A 15,507-nucleotide genomic window follows, 5' to 3' on the forward strand; every position below is an offset into this window, starting at 1 on the left:
GGCTGCCAGTACAGCGGTGGTGGTGGGAGCCTCTCCCACCTCCTCAGCAGCGCTAAGGATGTCTGACTGCAGCTTAGGCCTGCTCCCCGCTGGCAAGTGGACATCCCCTGAGGGCTCCCGGGCTGCCAGAGGGATGTCTGATTGCCAGCTTAGGCCCAATCCCCCGGGGAGCGGGCCTAAGCCAGCAGGTGGTCATCCCCTGAGGGGTCCCAGACTGCGAGAGGGCACAGGCCGGGCTGAGGAATCCCTCCCCCCCAGTGCACAAATTTTTGTGCACCGGACCTCTAGTCCTATATAATAAAAGCATACTATGCAAATTGACCGAATGGTGGAACGACCGGTCACTATGACATGCACTGACCACCAGGGGGCAGATGCTCAATGCAGGAGCTGTCCCCTGGTGGTCAGTACGCTCCCACAGGGGGAGCGCTGCTCAGCCAGAAGCCCAGGCTCATGGCTGGTGAGCGCAGCGGCGGTGGCGTAAGCCTCTCCCACCTCTACTACAGGTGGGCAGTAAGGAGGGGTCCCAGACTGCAAGAGCCCACAACTGCGAGAGGAATGTCTAACTGCTGGCTTAGGCCTGATCCCTCTGGCAGGCGGACATCCCCAAGGGGTTCCGGACTGCAAGAGGGAGCAGGCTGGGCTGAGGCCCCCACCCCCACCCCCACCCCCACAGCACGAATCTCATGCACCAGGCTTCTAATTAGTTATATATTTAACTCTGACCCAGAATCCTCATCCATCAGAAAAATGGGGATACAAAACCGCTCTCACAAAGATACTGTGAGGATTAAATGGTATAGCATGCACAGCACATTTAGTACCTCTAGGTCAGTGGTCGGCAAACCACGGCTCACGAGCCACATGCGGCTCTTTGGCCCCTTGAGTGTGGCTCTTCCACAAAATACCACGTTTTTAGCAAAGGCCAGCTTAGGAGTACCCTAATTAAGTTAATAACAATGTACCTACCTATATAGTTTAAGTTTAAAAATTTGGCTCTCAAAAGAAATTTCAATCGTTGTACTGTTGATATTTGGCTCTGTTGACTAATGAGTTTGCCGACCACTGCTCTAGGTGATGTTCCTCTTCATGAGCTCCAGAATCTTCATAACCAATACAAAACTGAAGGGTACTACTCAACATTGGCTGAATCAAGAAACTACATTTGTTCTCTGAAGGTTGTTAAAGTATTGTGCCAAAAACAACCACCACCAATCAATGTCTACATTAAAAGTCAATAGTAGTGAGAATAGTCAACACCTGCAGTACACAGGTAGGAGATTTGGACCTGGCAACCCTTCTATAAAAACTTCTTTGAAAGTCAAATGAACAATGCCTCTAGTAAAAGAACATTAAAAGGTAAAAGGCTATATAAAGAACTCAATTCAACCAAAAAAAAACCCAATTAAAAAATGGGCAAAGGAATTGAAAAGACATTTCTACAAAAAAAAAGATATGATCAATAAGCACATGAAAAGATGCTCAACATTACTAACCATTAGGGAAATGCAAATCAAAACCATGAGATATCACTCACACCCATTAGGATGGCTATTAGCAAAAACAAAAACAAGACATATTGTGAGGATATGGAGAAACTGGAACCCTTGCGCATTGCTGTGAGAATGTAAAATGGGTGTAGAAAATATTATGGCAGTTCCTCAAAAATTTAAACATAGAAAGAAGTACCAACCCTAGCCAGTTTGGCTCAGTGAATAGAGCGTTGGTCTGTGGACTTAAGGGTCCCGGGTTCGATTCTGGTCAAGGGCACATGCCCAGGTTGCGGGTTAGATCCGCAATAGGGGACATGCAGGAGGCAGCCAATCAATGATTCTCATAATTGATGTTTCTATCTCTCTTTTCCTTGCCCTTCCTCTCTGAAAACAATAATATACATATATATTTAAAATAATAATAAAATAAACATAGAAGTACCATATGATCCGGCAATTCTACTTCTGGGTACATAGCAAAAGAATTCATTGAAAGCAGGGACTCCAACAGATATTTGTACACCCATGATCATAGCAGCAATATTCAATAGACAAAAGGTGAAAACAACTCAAACATCCATCAACAGATGAATAAATTTAAAAAAACATATAGTGAATGCAATATTATTCAGCCTTAAAAGAGAATGAAATTCTGATACGTACTACAACATGAATGAACCTTGAAGACCTGATACGTGAAATAAGCCGAGTATGAAAAGGTAAATACTATATGATTCCTTTTATATGAGATACTTAGAACAGTTAAATTCATAGACAGAAAGTAAAACTTTGGCTACTGAGCCAGAAGAAGTGGGGAGTTATTGCTTAATGCGTACAGAGTTTCAGTATGGGGTGGTCAAAAAAAGTTCTGGAGATGGGTAGTGGTAATAGTTGTACAATAATTTATTTTTTCAGTGGTTGTTTAGGTTTTGAACTTATTTATTTATGTTTTGTCTTGTATGCTTAAATGTTGATGGTTTAGTGGCTTCATTAGCCAGTATATCTCTGTAAAATGAGATGATATGGTTTTAGCATTTCATCATTAATTATGGATAAAAAAAACAAACTCATGCCCTAACCGGTTTGGCTCAGTGGATAGAGCGTCGGCCTGCGGACTCAAGGGTCCTGGGTTCGATTCAGGTCAAGGGCATGTATCTTGGTTGTGGGCACATCCCCAGTGGGGAGTGTGCAGGAGGCAGCTGATCGATGTTTCTAACTCTCTATCCCTCTCCCTTCCTCTCTGTAAAAAATCAATAAAATATATGTTTTTAAAAAAACAAAAAACAAACTCATTGTGCCCTTGACCGGAATCAAACCCAGGACCCTCCAGTCTGCAGGCTGACGCTCTATCCAGTGAGCCAAACCAGCTAGGGCTATTCTTTATTCTTTAAGTCACTTCCATGGTCACATCTAGTTTATTACTACTACTGCCACATTCAGAAAAGGTGTGCCTTTTCCCGACAAAACTCTTACAACTCAATAATAAAATGACAACCCAAAGGATCTGATCATACGTTGGTCAAAGAAGATATACAAATGGTCAATAAGCACATGAAAAGATGCTCAACATCATCAGCCATTAGGGATATAAAAAATCAAAACCCTAATAAGATACAATTTCACATCCACAAGGTTGTGAAATAAATGAAATAGATAAGTGCTGGCAAGGATGTACAGAAACTGGAAATTTCTGTTGGTGAAAACAGCCACTCTGGAAAACAATCTGGCAGTTATTCAAAAGGCCAGAGAATTACCATATGACCCAGCAATTCCATTCCATACAAGAGAAATGAATATCGATGTAAGAGAAACACACTGATTGGTTGCCTCCTGTCGTGCCCCGACCAGGCCCTGGACTGGGGAGGAGTGAGCAACTGAGGTACATGCCTTTGACCAAAATCGAAGCGGGGACCTTTGGTCCACAGGCTGATGCTTTATCCATTGAGCCAAACCGGCTAGGGCTCCTTTTATTTTTTACATGAGAATGTCAATAGGATTTCAGGCATCGTGGTGCAAACATGGTGTTCAGTTACCATCTTAAACTGGAATCTCCCTATCTAAATCTTAAATAAAGAGTTCACACACTTTCTTAGAACCCGAGCTCTTTGAAACACCAACACCCCCTTTCTAAATTACACCAAATTTCACCACAGGATGTGGAATACGTAGGAAGCATTCCTTACCAAATAAAACCAAATTGAGAAAGAAAAAACAAAAACAAAAACTACTAATATAGTATACTTTGAAAAGCATGTTACATTTTACTAATAATTTCATTTCAAGTATTCAAAAAAATTGTGCCCAAAGAATAAAAGGAAAAGTATCTATGCTCTGGCCGGGTAGCTCAGTTGGTTGGAGCATGGTCCCGATACACGAAGGTTGTGGGTTCCATCCCTGATCAGGGCACATGCAAGAGTCAACCAATGAAGGCATCAGTGAGTGGAATAACAGGTTGATGTTTGTCGCTCCTTCCCTTCCTATCTTTCTCTAAAATTAATAAATAAAAAAAGAAAAAGTTATTTATCTTTTTAGGCACTTAACTGGAATCCATAACCACTATCTTTTTATAATTTCCAATAATTTATTTTTATTTTAAAAAGTAATATAAAACTAAAATTTGTAGTATAAAACAGTATACGCCAGGATAATTTTATTATATCTAATAAAAACTTTACTTCTCATTAAAATGAGTCAACCAGAACATTCACATCAACAAGATAATTTAGTAAACTGATAAAATAATTTAGAAAAAACACACACTCATGTTCCTGTAAGTATGCATCCATTGTGCATGTGTTGGGGGTGGGGATGGGGATTTGAGATGGGAACTAAATGTTTATTCCTTATGGACCTTCTCTCCCTCCTGGTGTATGTCATCTAGGCCTGACCATTTACATGCGGATGCACTACTTATAAAATAGACTTAATGATATTAATCATTTGATAACTAATAAACTTTTTGAACTTCGTTGGTCTAAAACAAAATTCAATCCCTCCCCAAACCTACTCCTAGCAACAATAAATGTAAATGGCATCAATATTCACCCAGCTGTTCGTGCAAAACAACCAAGAGCCATCCTTTATTGCCCCCTTTCCTTCATTCAATCTATCAATAAATCCTGTTGGTTCTACCTCCAAAATTAATTCATTTTTTCCCCATCTCCACTGCCAAGCCACAGCCCCTGCATTAGCTTTGAACTGATTTCCCAGCTTCTGTTCAGGTCTCCTTAGAATCCATTTCCTGCTCAGCAGCCAGTGTAAATTAGCATGTCATTTCCCTTCTTAAAATAAAAACAAATTCCTTACTGAGACCTATAAGGCCTTTCATGATCTGACCCCTGCCTACTTCTTCACCCTCATCTCATATCACTTTGCCTTTCTTACTATCTCCAAGCCACTCTGCTTCCCCAAATACTCCAGCCTGGTTCCTCATTTAGCTCTGCATTTGCCATTCATTCTGCCCTGAATCCCTGGCTCCCCACCACGACTAGGCTAGCTACATGCCTGACTTCTTTGCATTCAAATGTTACCTCCTTAGAGAGGCCTGCTCTAAGACAGCCACCATCCTGCCAATAATCCACAAAGCCCCTTCTTATTTTTTTTCATGCCACCTATCACAGTCTAAAATGATATCTGTTTATTGAACACCCCCATATCAACTCTTTAAGGGCAGAGACTTCTCTCTTGTTTATTATTCTCTCCAATGCCTAGAACACAGCAATACTTAAGAGATCTTCAACATATTTGTTGCATGAACAAATCCATAAACATTACTGAAGTACTAGTACAAATGTTCACTATACAGATTTTGATTATTATTAGTGTATTAGAGAGTTTAAATTATATTGGTTTATTATAAATAAACATTTTAACTGAATTCCAACAGAAAAAAGATATTAAGAACTTTCCTCCCCCAGTAGAAGTCCTGAAGCAAAAGCAGACCTATTTGGGAAAGAAATTCAGGAGACACCATCAGATTCTGTCCAAAGATAAAAAGAGAAAGTGAACAAACATCTTCCAGGATCAAAACCCCAGGCAAGACCAGAAAGAGGGTTTTCATAGCTCCTTCTGCAAGCTCTGTGCAAAGAACTCCAGTGGATGAGAATACAGGGAAAAACTAAAGAGAATATCTCAATGGATCCTTCACCCACCAAACAAGATTTCTTCAGAAACTGACTTGCTTCTGCAAATGGCCTTAACCAAGAAAAACAGTTGTGTAAAACAGACCTAAAATTGTACTGTCAAGTAATAAGATGAGGATAGGAAGCTTGTATAGCCCAGCCGGCGTGGCTCAGTGGTTGAGCATCAAACCCGGAGGTCACGGGGTTTGATTCCTGGTCAGGGCACATGCCCGGGTTGCAGGCTTGATCCCCAGTGTGGGGCATGTGGGGGGCGGCCAATCAATGATTCTCTCTCATCACTGATGTTTCTATCTCTCTCTCTCCCTCTCCTTTCCTCTCTGAGATCAATAAAAATATATTTTGAAAAAAGAAGCTTGTATATATCTACATATATTGATGTATAAATCTCTGAGGAAAACCAATATACTAGTAAATATTTACATATCATACTAAATCAACATATGAGACATGGAGAGATAAAGATTAGTCTATGGTTGAGAGGTGGCTTTTTTAACCTAAACACTTGGGAGGAGGGAAACAAAAACTTTTCACAGCGTTATAGAAAAATACAATAAATCTGGAGGAAAATAAACATTTGTAAGAACAACAATAAAAACCACATGCAGTAATGTTTGTGGTTATATTTAAAAATAAAAGAGAATAATAGCACAACCCTCACCCCCCAAAAAGCCACTGAACCCAGATGCAGAAAAGGAAAGTTGAATCAGTGGTTACACCCACAAATTTAATCTGGCACTTTTAATGTGATCTTTAGAGATCTTTTTCTTATGAAGGAGAAAATGAAGGGAATCTTATTGTTTATATACTGTTTGTAGTACACAGGTGCCACCAATCGTAACTAACGACAACCCCTATTTTAAGGCCTTAAACATTGCTAAATACATCTTTAAGAACTTACACTGCTACCCTTTCCTAGGATAAACACAAAGACCAATATGAGTTGGAAAGAGGAATTTCCATTAGAGAGAAAAGAACGTTTTGCTATATATTTCTATATGACACAGCAATTCCTCAAACATGATTTTGTGTTCAAAACAGTTAAGAACCAAGAAGCAAGCAACAAAGGCCACCAAGGAACTACAGCAGAGCCAGTGTCAATGCAAGAAAACACACTTTTAAAATATACAGCCCGAGGTCCTCACTCAGAGCCTATTCACTTTTATTTTAGACTGAATTCTAACACAACTGGCCACCTAGTTGCCCAGCAAGTCAGAGATAACAAACTAGAAAGTGGAAAAGACAGAAAACTATTATATTGAGAACAGATGACCTAACAGGACAAAGGAGACGGAAATACCATTGAAAAGGGAAATTACAAAATCCTAGAACCAAAATTTAAAAAGCATAACTGGCAAGGTTTTATTTAAAATTGTAACAATCTTACAGAATTCAACTCTATGCATCCTACTTTAACAGTGCAACATTAATATTGTACCTTGTGTAGTGACTTGCATGGAATATTGAACTTAAGCTCAAATAATGACCATAAAGTGAGTTTTTAATCCTGGAGTTTCTCACTTGGTAGGCGGGCATCTGTATTTTTCAACAAACCACAGGAAATTCTGAGGCACACCGAGAACTGAGAACCACTGTCCTAACAGTCTAAAGAAAGGTTACATTATACTCGATGTATTATTTAGAGGAAGAAGTAAGAATTTACTATGATCTTTAAATGTGTTCAGTCAAACCTGTTTTTAAAATATTTGGGCATGTTGAGGTCAGGTGTAGTGTTCACCTTGGTCGAACACTGCATTTCCCAAAAGGAGGGAGGGAGCTAAATGACGTATTACCAATAGCCAATCTATTCACCTTTGAAACCATAAAAATAAAAATATAATACTAAATTTATGTAACGACAAGTGAAGAAAATACTCAGTGTGGTACAGAACCATGGTAGAAACTCAATCAAGTTAAAGTTGTGTGGATAAACACATCTCACTAACTTAAGCTAGAGTCTGGGTACCAAACCTCTTTATGTAGTAGCATCTCCCAAACAAGATACACTCATACTCACCTTTCTGAAAAATCAGAGTCTATAAATTCTCTAGCCCGTTTTCTATCACTAAAAAGAAAAGAAAAAAAAGGCATAAAAAGAACATATAAACACTACTTTATTTCATGAATAATTTACTGTAACTTGTCTAATGCCACTATATAGCTAAACATAAAAACTAATATAAAAGGTATGTCCATAAAATAAAAACTTAAATTTTATGAAAGGACCAAGAAATCACAATAGGATAACCTAGTTTGAAATGAGTTCAATGAATCTTTAAGGAGGAAAACACTGCAGGTTCACAAAAGAAAAGGCACAGAGAAGTTTGATTTACTCTGGAATGACCGACTATAAAGACACGACAGTCATACCACCTCCAACATAAAGCACAGCTGGGGCTGGAACTATCCAAACCCTGGTCATCTCCAAACCCCTGGTATAGGCACGAGCTCATGTTATAATCTCTCAGGGCTGTGCAGAAATCCAAGGTAACTTTTGGATCTACATGAGAATGCTCACAAGGACTGAATAAAGGCCATGGAATTACAGGTGACTGTCATGTCATCTCATTTGATAATGGAAAAGTATGACCACATATGAAACTCTTCTATCTCTAATATATGTGTGCGTAGGTGTTTGAATATGACTTAAAACACTTTGCCAGGACTATTTCATTAATTCATTTAATATTCTTTTTAAAAATATGTTTTTTTATTGATTTCAGAGCGAGAGAGAGAGATAGAAACATCAATGATTAGAGAGAATCACTGATCAACTGCCTCCTGCAGGCCCCCCCACTGGGGATGGAGCCCAAACCCAGGCATGTGCCCAGACTGGGAATCGAACCGTGACCTCCTGGTTCATAGGTTGAAGCTTCAACCACTGAGCCACGGTTGCCAAGCTCATTTAATATTTTTGAAGGGAGGAAATTCTTACTCAACCAAGATTTATTGCCTGTTTGCTAGAACTCACAGTTGTAAGTCAAAGATGGAACTACCCATGCAGTATTTAAATAACAATTTAAATAACTTCTAAAGTAACAGAATAAAGTTTTGAGTCATTAATTTTACTATTTCCTTTTATTTTATGGAAAGATGAGATGTTAAAATGATAAGCAAAGGAGAGAGGTTGGGTAAGGGTATTTTGCAGACAAAGATGAAACATGTGAAGGTTTGGTACTAAAAGTGGCAACTGAATAACATAGAATTTGGCCTCTTTTCCCTAGTTCCTTTTCTGATTTTTTTTAAGGAAACAAGAATTCATAGAGGAAATTCTCAGTATCACCAACACTTAAAATATATTTTGTTAAAACAATATAAAATATAGTTTTGACATCTCCAAAGCAGCTAAATGCCATAATAATAAAAAATAGTTCTCTTTCAGAGTTGAAAAAAAGTAAAAAGATTCAGGTACAAGTTATTATTATAATGTTTTTCTCTGTTTTAAAATGGTTGTTCCATAAATGGCTTATATCTAAGACATGAAATCATATAAACTGGTAATTTTAAAGGAAACGTATTAGTTTTTAAGGACTAGACTAACATAACACAAGAACAGAAGACAAGATCCTAAGAAAAAAATGTCAGAACTTTTTAAATTTTATTTTTAAAATGGTAACTTGTAACAACACTCTTACCCTGGAACCCAGCCAGTAGCTTCTGCTATGTGTGTCTGAGTGACCATTGCTGGTGCTGGGGTGTATGGACTCCCAATCAGAACACTTCCTGAACTGGTCAGTCTCTGTGGTGTGCTTATAATCTGTGAAGTTAGAACAAAGAAGATAATATCCTTAGTTATTATGAAAAGCCTACAGGCACAAAATAATGTTGATTGCTAACCTTATTAGGAGGAAACCTTATTGTCTAAAATGCTTAATCATCTAAAACATAAGCAGTACCTCTGATTCATTTATATCCTAGGATCGTATACTGACATGAGGTCATAATGCAGGTTTCAGCAAGTGAAGAGCAATTTGGAAGGATTAGCTGGCAACTGACAATGTTTTAAAAATCAGAAAAATGAAAAGCTTTCTTTGCAATTACAGAACCTAATTCCAGTCAAGCTTGATTTACTAGAACTGGGTAACAGTAAATCAGATCTTCACAATCCAAAATATAGGCAAAAGCATTACACAATTTGGATTATTATACAGATGCAACTTTATCTTTTTCTCTTTTTTTTCAAGAGCATGTTCTCATGTCATTAAATATTCTTTAATGACATATTCTTTAAATATGTCAGTAAAACATTCCATCATGTAAATATATTATTCCCTATTAGATATATGGATATTCAATTATTCACTACTATAAACAATGCTGTGATAAACATTTTTGTACAATGATCTTGGCCTTAATTTCTGTTTCCTAAGGATAGACTTCAGGAAAGGAATTAATGGAACTAAAGATACGGACTTTTTGTTTACTGCTTTTGTTTTTTTTGTTTTTTTAAATTCTCACCCAAGGATATTTTTCCATTGATTTTTAGAAAGAGTGGAAGAGAGAGGGAAAGACAGGAGAAGCATATCAATTGGTTGCCACCTGCACAAGCCCCGACCAGGGGAGGTGCCTGCAACTGAGGTACATGCCCTTGAACGGAATCAAACCCAGGACCCTTTGGTCTGCTTTATCCACGGAGCCAAACTGGCTAGGGTGTTTATTGCTTTTTAGAAACATGTTTTTATTGATTTTAGAGAAAGAGGAAGGGAGAGGAGAGAGAGAGAAACATTGTTGTGAGAGAGAAATATCGATTGGTTGCCTCCACATGACTGGGGACTGAACTTGCAACCTGGGCATGTGCCCTAACCGGGAATTGAACCAGAAATCTTTCGGTGCATGGGCCAATGCTCAACCAACTGAGTCACACAGGCCTGGGCAGAATATGGACTTTTTAAAAAAGTCCCTTGGGCCCTGGCCAGTGTGGCTCAGTTGGTTGGAGTTTCATCCCATACACTGCAAGGTCACAGGTTCGATTCCCGGTCAGGGCAGACACTCAGGTTGCAGGTTTGATCCTGGTCAGGATTCATATTGGAGACAACTGATTGATGTTTCTCTCTCACATTAATGTTCCTCACTCACTTTCTCCTTACCCCTTCCTCTCTCTTTAAAATCAATTTAAAAATAAATAAATAAACACAAAAGACAATAAACAAGGATAAGATGTCTAGAGAATTCTGATTCTCTACAATAAGCCAAGGATGATCAAACAGGGCATTCAGAAGTTTGCCTTGTGTGAAAATATGAAAACTAGACAATGTGTTTGGACCTCCTACCCCTCCATGCATCCCATCCCACCTCCACACCTCCATTTCAGTGCAAGATCTTCAAGGGCAGAGAGAATGTTTGCAGGGCCTAGCACAGTGCTCACAGGAAAGTGCAATAAATACTTACTGAACTGAGAGAAAAGACCCAGCTTTTAAAATGATAAAAAAAAAAGTAGCTTCTTTATTCACTGATATACTACAAAGGATTATATAAAAATCCAATAAGAAAAATACAATATAAAAGACAGTTTTCTCCAATCACTACATCACACATACAAATGTCCTTTATCATATTGTCATTGAGTGTGACAGCTTAAGGAGCAAAATTTGAGTATTTGATCAGTCTCGTCTACTCTTTCAAGAACAGGGGTGTCCAAAAAGCAATTCTATGTGTTCCAACCTACCCTTGAAACAGACTGCATTACTTGTGCAGTTTTATTACTAAGGAGTTCTTTCTCTATATCTGTTATTAGTAGCCTACATGCTCGGTTTTATCTGATTTAAAGGGCTTTGTAGAAAGAAAAAGAAAGAAGGAAGGGAAACAAGCATAGGGAAACATGGTTATCATTACTGAGAATGACTTTGGAAATGAACTGCTATGTTCTAGTTTATTTTTTCTTCCTTTTTGTCAGATTGTCAGATATTTTCTTCTGATCTGAAAGTAAGTAGCAATACTCTGCTCCCTTCTCTTAGCAAAGGGCCTGATACACTGTAAGTCCTTAATAAACATTTCCTGAATGAATAAATTGGAGATGAAGGACTTGAACTGGAAAGACAAGTTAGAAGTTCATGTGAGATGCAATGAGTTCTTAAACTAGGACAGTGAGTCTTAAGAAACAAAACCAAAGGAAAGTCAACAGAACTAATCAACCATTAAACATAGGAAAACTATGTAGGTGATGAGTCAGACACACTTTATAAAACTGAACCTTAATTTTTAAATCCAAAATTAAAATGAAAGATAATTAGAGGTAACTACTTCTGATATTCAGTTGATCTGATAAGGAAAATGAATAAATTTCACCCCCCCCCCCAAAAAAAAACAGAGACGACCTTAATTTAAATGTAATCGTGGTTTCTTTTGACAACAGATTACAGTTATGCAATGAAAATCATACAGCAATTAAACCTCATTCTAGAGATTTTCCACCTCCAATCAATATATCTTATGTACTACTGCCATCTACAGTTAAGAAAGGCCAAGGGAACATCTATTTTGAAGGGGGGAAAAAACTATATAATTATAAAATGTTATGTTAAATAATTCCATTTTTGTTGTTGTTAATCCTCACCCAAGGATATTTTTCCATTGACTTTTAGAGAGTGGAAGGGAGGGGGAGAGACAGAGAGAGAGAAACATCAATGTGAGAGATTCATCGATTGGTTGCCTCATGCACGCCCCCCAACCTGGGCTGGGGATGGAGCCTACAAACAAAGTATGTGTCCTTGAACAGAATCGAACTCGTGAACTGAACCTTCAGTCTGCAGGTTGTCACTCTATCCACTGAGCTAAACCGGCCAGGACAAGGATTCCATTATTTGACAAAATATTAGTTTTCAATATAAGAAACATGCAGTTTTAACCACATTAAAATAATCATGAGAGTATCATATATATAAGCAGAAACCTTTAGGAAAAGGGAAAGTATCCCAAAATAAAAGTTACTGCTAGTTTCTATAAATACTGAACAAAAATTTTTTTCTCAGGGCCTTTTGAAATTTCTACCTACCATTAAGATTTGGCTTCCATGAAATTTAAATTTTCTGTAAGAAGAAATTAGGTTTTATTCACTAATTCCTAACTAAACAAATATATTTTAAAAATCATGAATGAAAAATTGAAGGTGAAAGGACAATGTTCAAGAGAAGCAAGCAAGAGGAGAAGAAAGAAATGGCTCTAATTGGGGTTCTACATCAATTAGGAAATCAAAACAAAAACTCTGATTCTGGTCCAAGTCCTAAGAACTGCAAAAAGCCCCCGAGAATTAGGGAGACAAATAAAGGCCTTGGGCTGGCCTGGTTTAAAGCAGAGCCCCAGATCTCCTCTCCTTCGGACCTTTGTTTGCTGATTCTGCAGTAACTGGGTCAGTAGCATGTATACCTGATTGCTTACTGTCAGAACCAAAGTGTATAAAGACTGTCATGTTCATTATACAAACTAACAATGGAAAGAGAAATTACATGTCTCCAAGAGAGAAACCTGAACTTGAGCCATAGCAGCATCACTAAAATACTAATAGAAAATAGCATCTCAAAACCAGAGGATTTCTGTAAGGGGAAAACAACATGCCATTGACTTTTATGGCAAACACATAAGAGTTCTGGTATGTTTGTTTAATTTTGGTGCTTATATTATCACATTTCAAAATACAGACTTTAAAGGCAGGTGTCTTATCTCACTTGTACCTACTGTAGTGGCTGGTGAGGGGCAAATGCTTAGCAAATGTTGGAAAATATACCCTGAACTACCTTGAATTGGGAACACTTACCTGAGCTCAAGTCTCTATGAAGTTTGTAGCTAGATCACATTCTTCACATAGTTATAGTAAATTGTGTAAGATCTTTGGCTTGGATTCTGTAGATAATTAACAGTCCTCAAGCGATCAGGAAAAATGTCATGTCTAGAATGTCTTAAAAATTGTAAAGACTTTCTGGAGCCATTAAGTATGTTAAAAGTTATTTTTGTCTAAACAAGCCATTTAAATTAGGTATAGTTTTTAAAAATATGTTTTCATTGATTTTAGAGAAAGAGAAAGGGAGAGCGAGAGAGAGACATTGATTGGCTGCCTCCTGCATGTCCCTCCTGCTGGGGATTGAGCCCACAACCTGGGCTTGTACCTTGACCAGGAATCAAACTGGTGACCTTTTGGTACCCGGGACAACACCAAACCAACTGAGTCACACTGGCCAGGGCAAATTTGGTATAGTTTTTAGAGTAGTAGGGTATGAGACTTTGTTTATAAATAAGGCTTTTTAAAAGTGCTATCTAGCCCTAGCCGGTTTGGCACAGTGGATGGAGCGTCAGCCTGCGGACTGAAAGGTCCCGGGTTCGATTCCAGTCAAGGGCACATGCCCCAATTGTGGTCTCCATCCCCAGTAGGGGGCATGCAGGAGGCAGCCTATCAACGATTCTCTCTCATCATTGATGTTTCTATCTCTCTCTCCCTCTCCATTCCTCTCTGAAATAAATAGAAATATACTTTTTTTAAAAAGTGCTATCTACTTCAAGCTCTAACATCATTAATAAACTACTTACAGAGAAAGTTAAACATTTTTCATCCATTATTTCTGTTAAAAATTTAAATGAATTGGCATGTTGTTTCCCCCCCAAATGTCCTTTAATCAAAGATTTCAAATTAATAGCTCCAGATAGAAATTAACTAATGGGTCACGTTCAATTTATATGAGTACATAGTTTAGGGTGGTAGAGATTATAAGAAATAATGGGAGGAGAACATAAAACATAACCGATTTTAAATCAATTTAACCAATGAGAAGCAAGAAAAGCCTCACACACAGAGCAAATCTTATTACACATCTAGAATCCAGAGTCAAATGTATGAAAATTAGACATTGAAGAGTGCCTTTCTTTTTCTCAAGATTTAATCAGTTACATTCAGATAAAAATGAAACTTTAAAAAGTGACTAAGAAATTAACTAGAATATGTGACCATCCATAGTTAGTAAATTTTCAAGTTCTAAGATTTGATGGTTTTCTTACCATTTGGGGTCCAACATTCACATTTATTGGTCCTAGGGTTTTTGGTAAAATCTTTGTTGGTGAGTTGGTGCTGGAAACTGGAAAAGCAACCAATGAAATGTTACCTGAAATCATATCAAAACACCGGGTTAGTGTTCTGCAATATTAAGGCCACCTTCTAACCCCATGGTCCTAATCCCAGTTTTGATTAAGTAATTTATAATTTAAATTATAAACAAGAAGGCTTACTTGCTTTGTTGTAGTGAATACAATTAGTTCTGCTGAATAGGAAATCTGTAAAATTAACAGTTCAGTCTATCTGCCAATTAACTACTGGATGTTTAGTTGGTTTTATGGAGGAAAAAATATTTAGAGAATATATAATGCAAAGCATCTACACTAATAAAAGAGAAACATGGTAATTAGCGTACGACCGCTACCCTTCCCATTGGCTAATCAGCATATCCTTATGCAAATTAACTGTCAGCCAAGATGGCGGCCAGCAGCCAGGCAGCTGGAAGCGAACATGAGGCTTGCTTGCTCCAGTGACTGCAGACTCCAACGTTCCCCGCCTCACTTGCCAGCCTCTGAGCTGACAGTTTGAAACATTCTAACAAATATAGAAGCTAAACAAAACCCCAGAAACCAGCTTTCAGCCTGCCGGGATCTCAGAGCTGAAGTTATACATTGTTTCGATTATAGAACGGCAAACAAACCAGATACGAAGCCTCAGAGCTAGAGCCAGAGCTAAAGCTGGCCCAGAATAAAATAAAAAAAAGAAAAAAAGGGAGCGATTGGAGGCTTCAGTCAACCACCGCCAGCCTGAAAGCAGCCCTCAGCCCCTCACCCAGACTGGCCAGACACCCCAGTGGGGACCCCCACCCTGAAGAGTGTGTGACCAGCTGCAAACAGCC

At 38.3% G+C, this 15,507-nt stretch overlaps 1 protein-coding gene across 9 annotated transcripts in view; it reads right to left on the reverse strand.

Annotated features, from left to right (window-relative positions):
- Window positions 1-15,507, reverse strand: part of TFDP2 (transcription factor Dp-2 (E2F dimerization partner 2)) — an 89,228-nt gene that overhangs the window by 19,118 nt on the left and 54,603 nt on the right. For 8 of the 9 annotated variants that reach the window (XM_014542711.1, XM_005870006.2, XM_005870004.2 and 5 more), the window contains 3 exons: window positions 14,615-14,718; window positions 9,268-9,389; window positions 7,650-7,697 (listed from right to left, as the gene is read on the reverse strand). In XM_014542711.1, the coding sequence (XP_014398197.1) occupies window positions 7,650-7,697; window positions 9,268-9,389; window positions 14,615-14,718 (274 nt within the window). The remainder of the gene's footprint in view (window positions 1-7,649; window positions 7,698-9,267; window positions 9,390-14,614; window positions 14,719-15,507) is intronic. The other variant, XM_014542707.1, reaches the window with a different exon arrangement.

This window comes from Myotis brandtii, unplaced genomic scaffold (genome assembly GCF_000412655.1).
Source record: "Myotis brandtii unplaced genomic scaffold, ASM41265v1 scaffold312, whole genome shotgun sequence".
NCBI classification, from domain to species: Eukaryota; Metazoa; Chordata; class Mammalia; order Chiroptera; family Vespertilionidae; genus Myotis; species Myotis brandtii.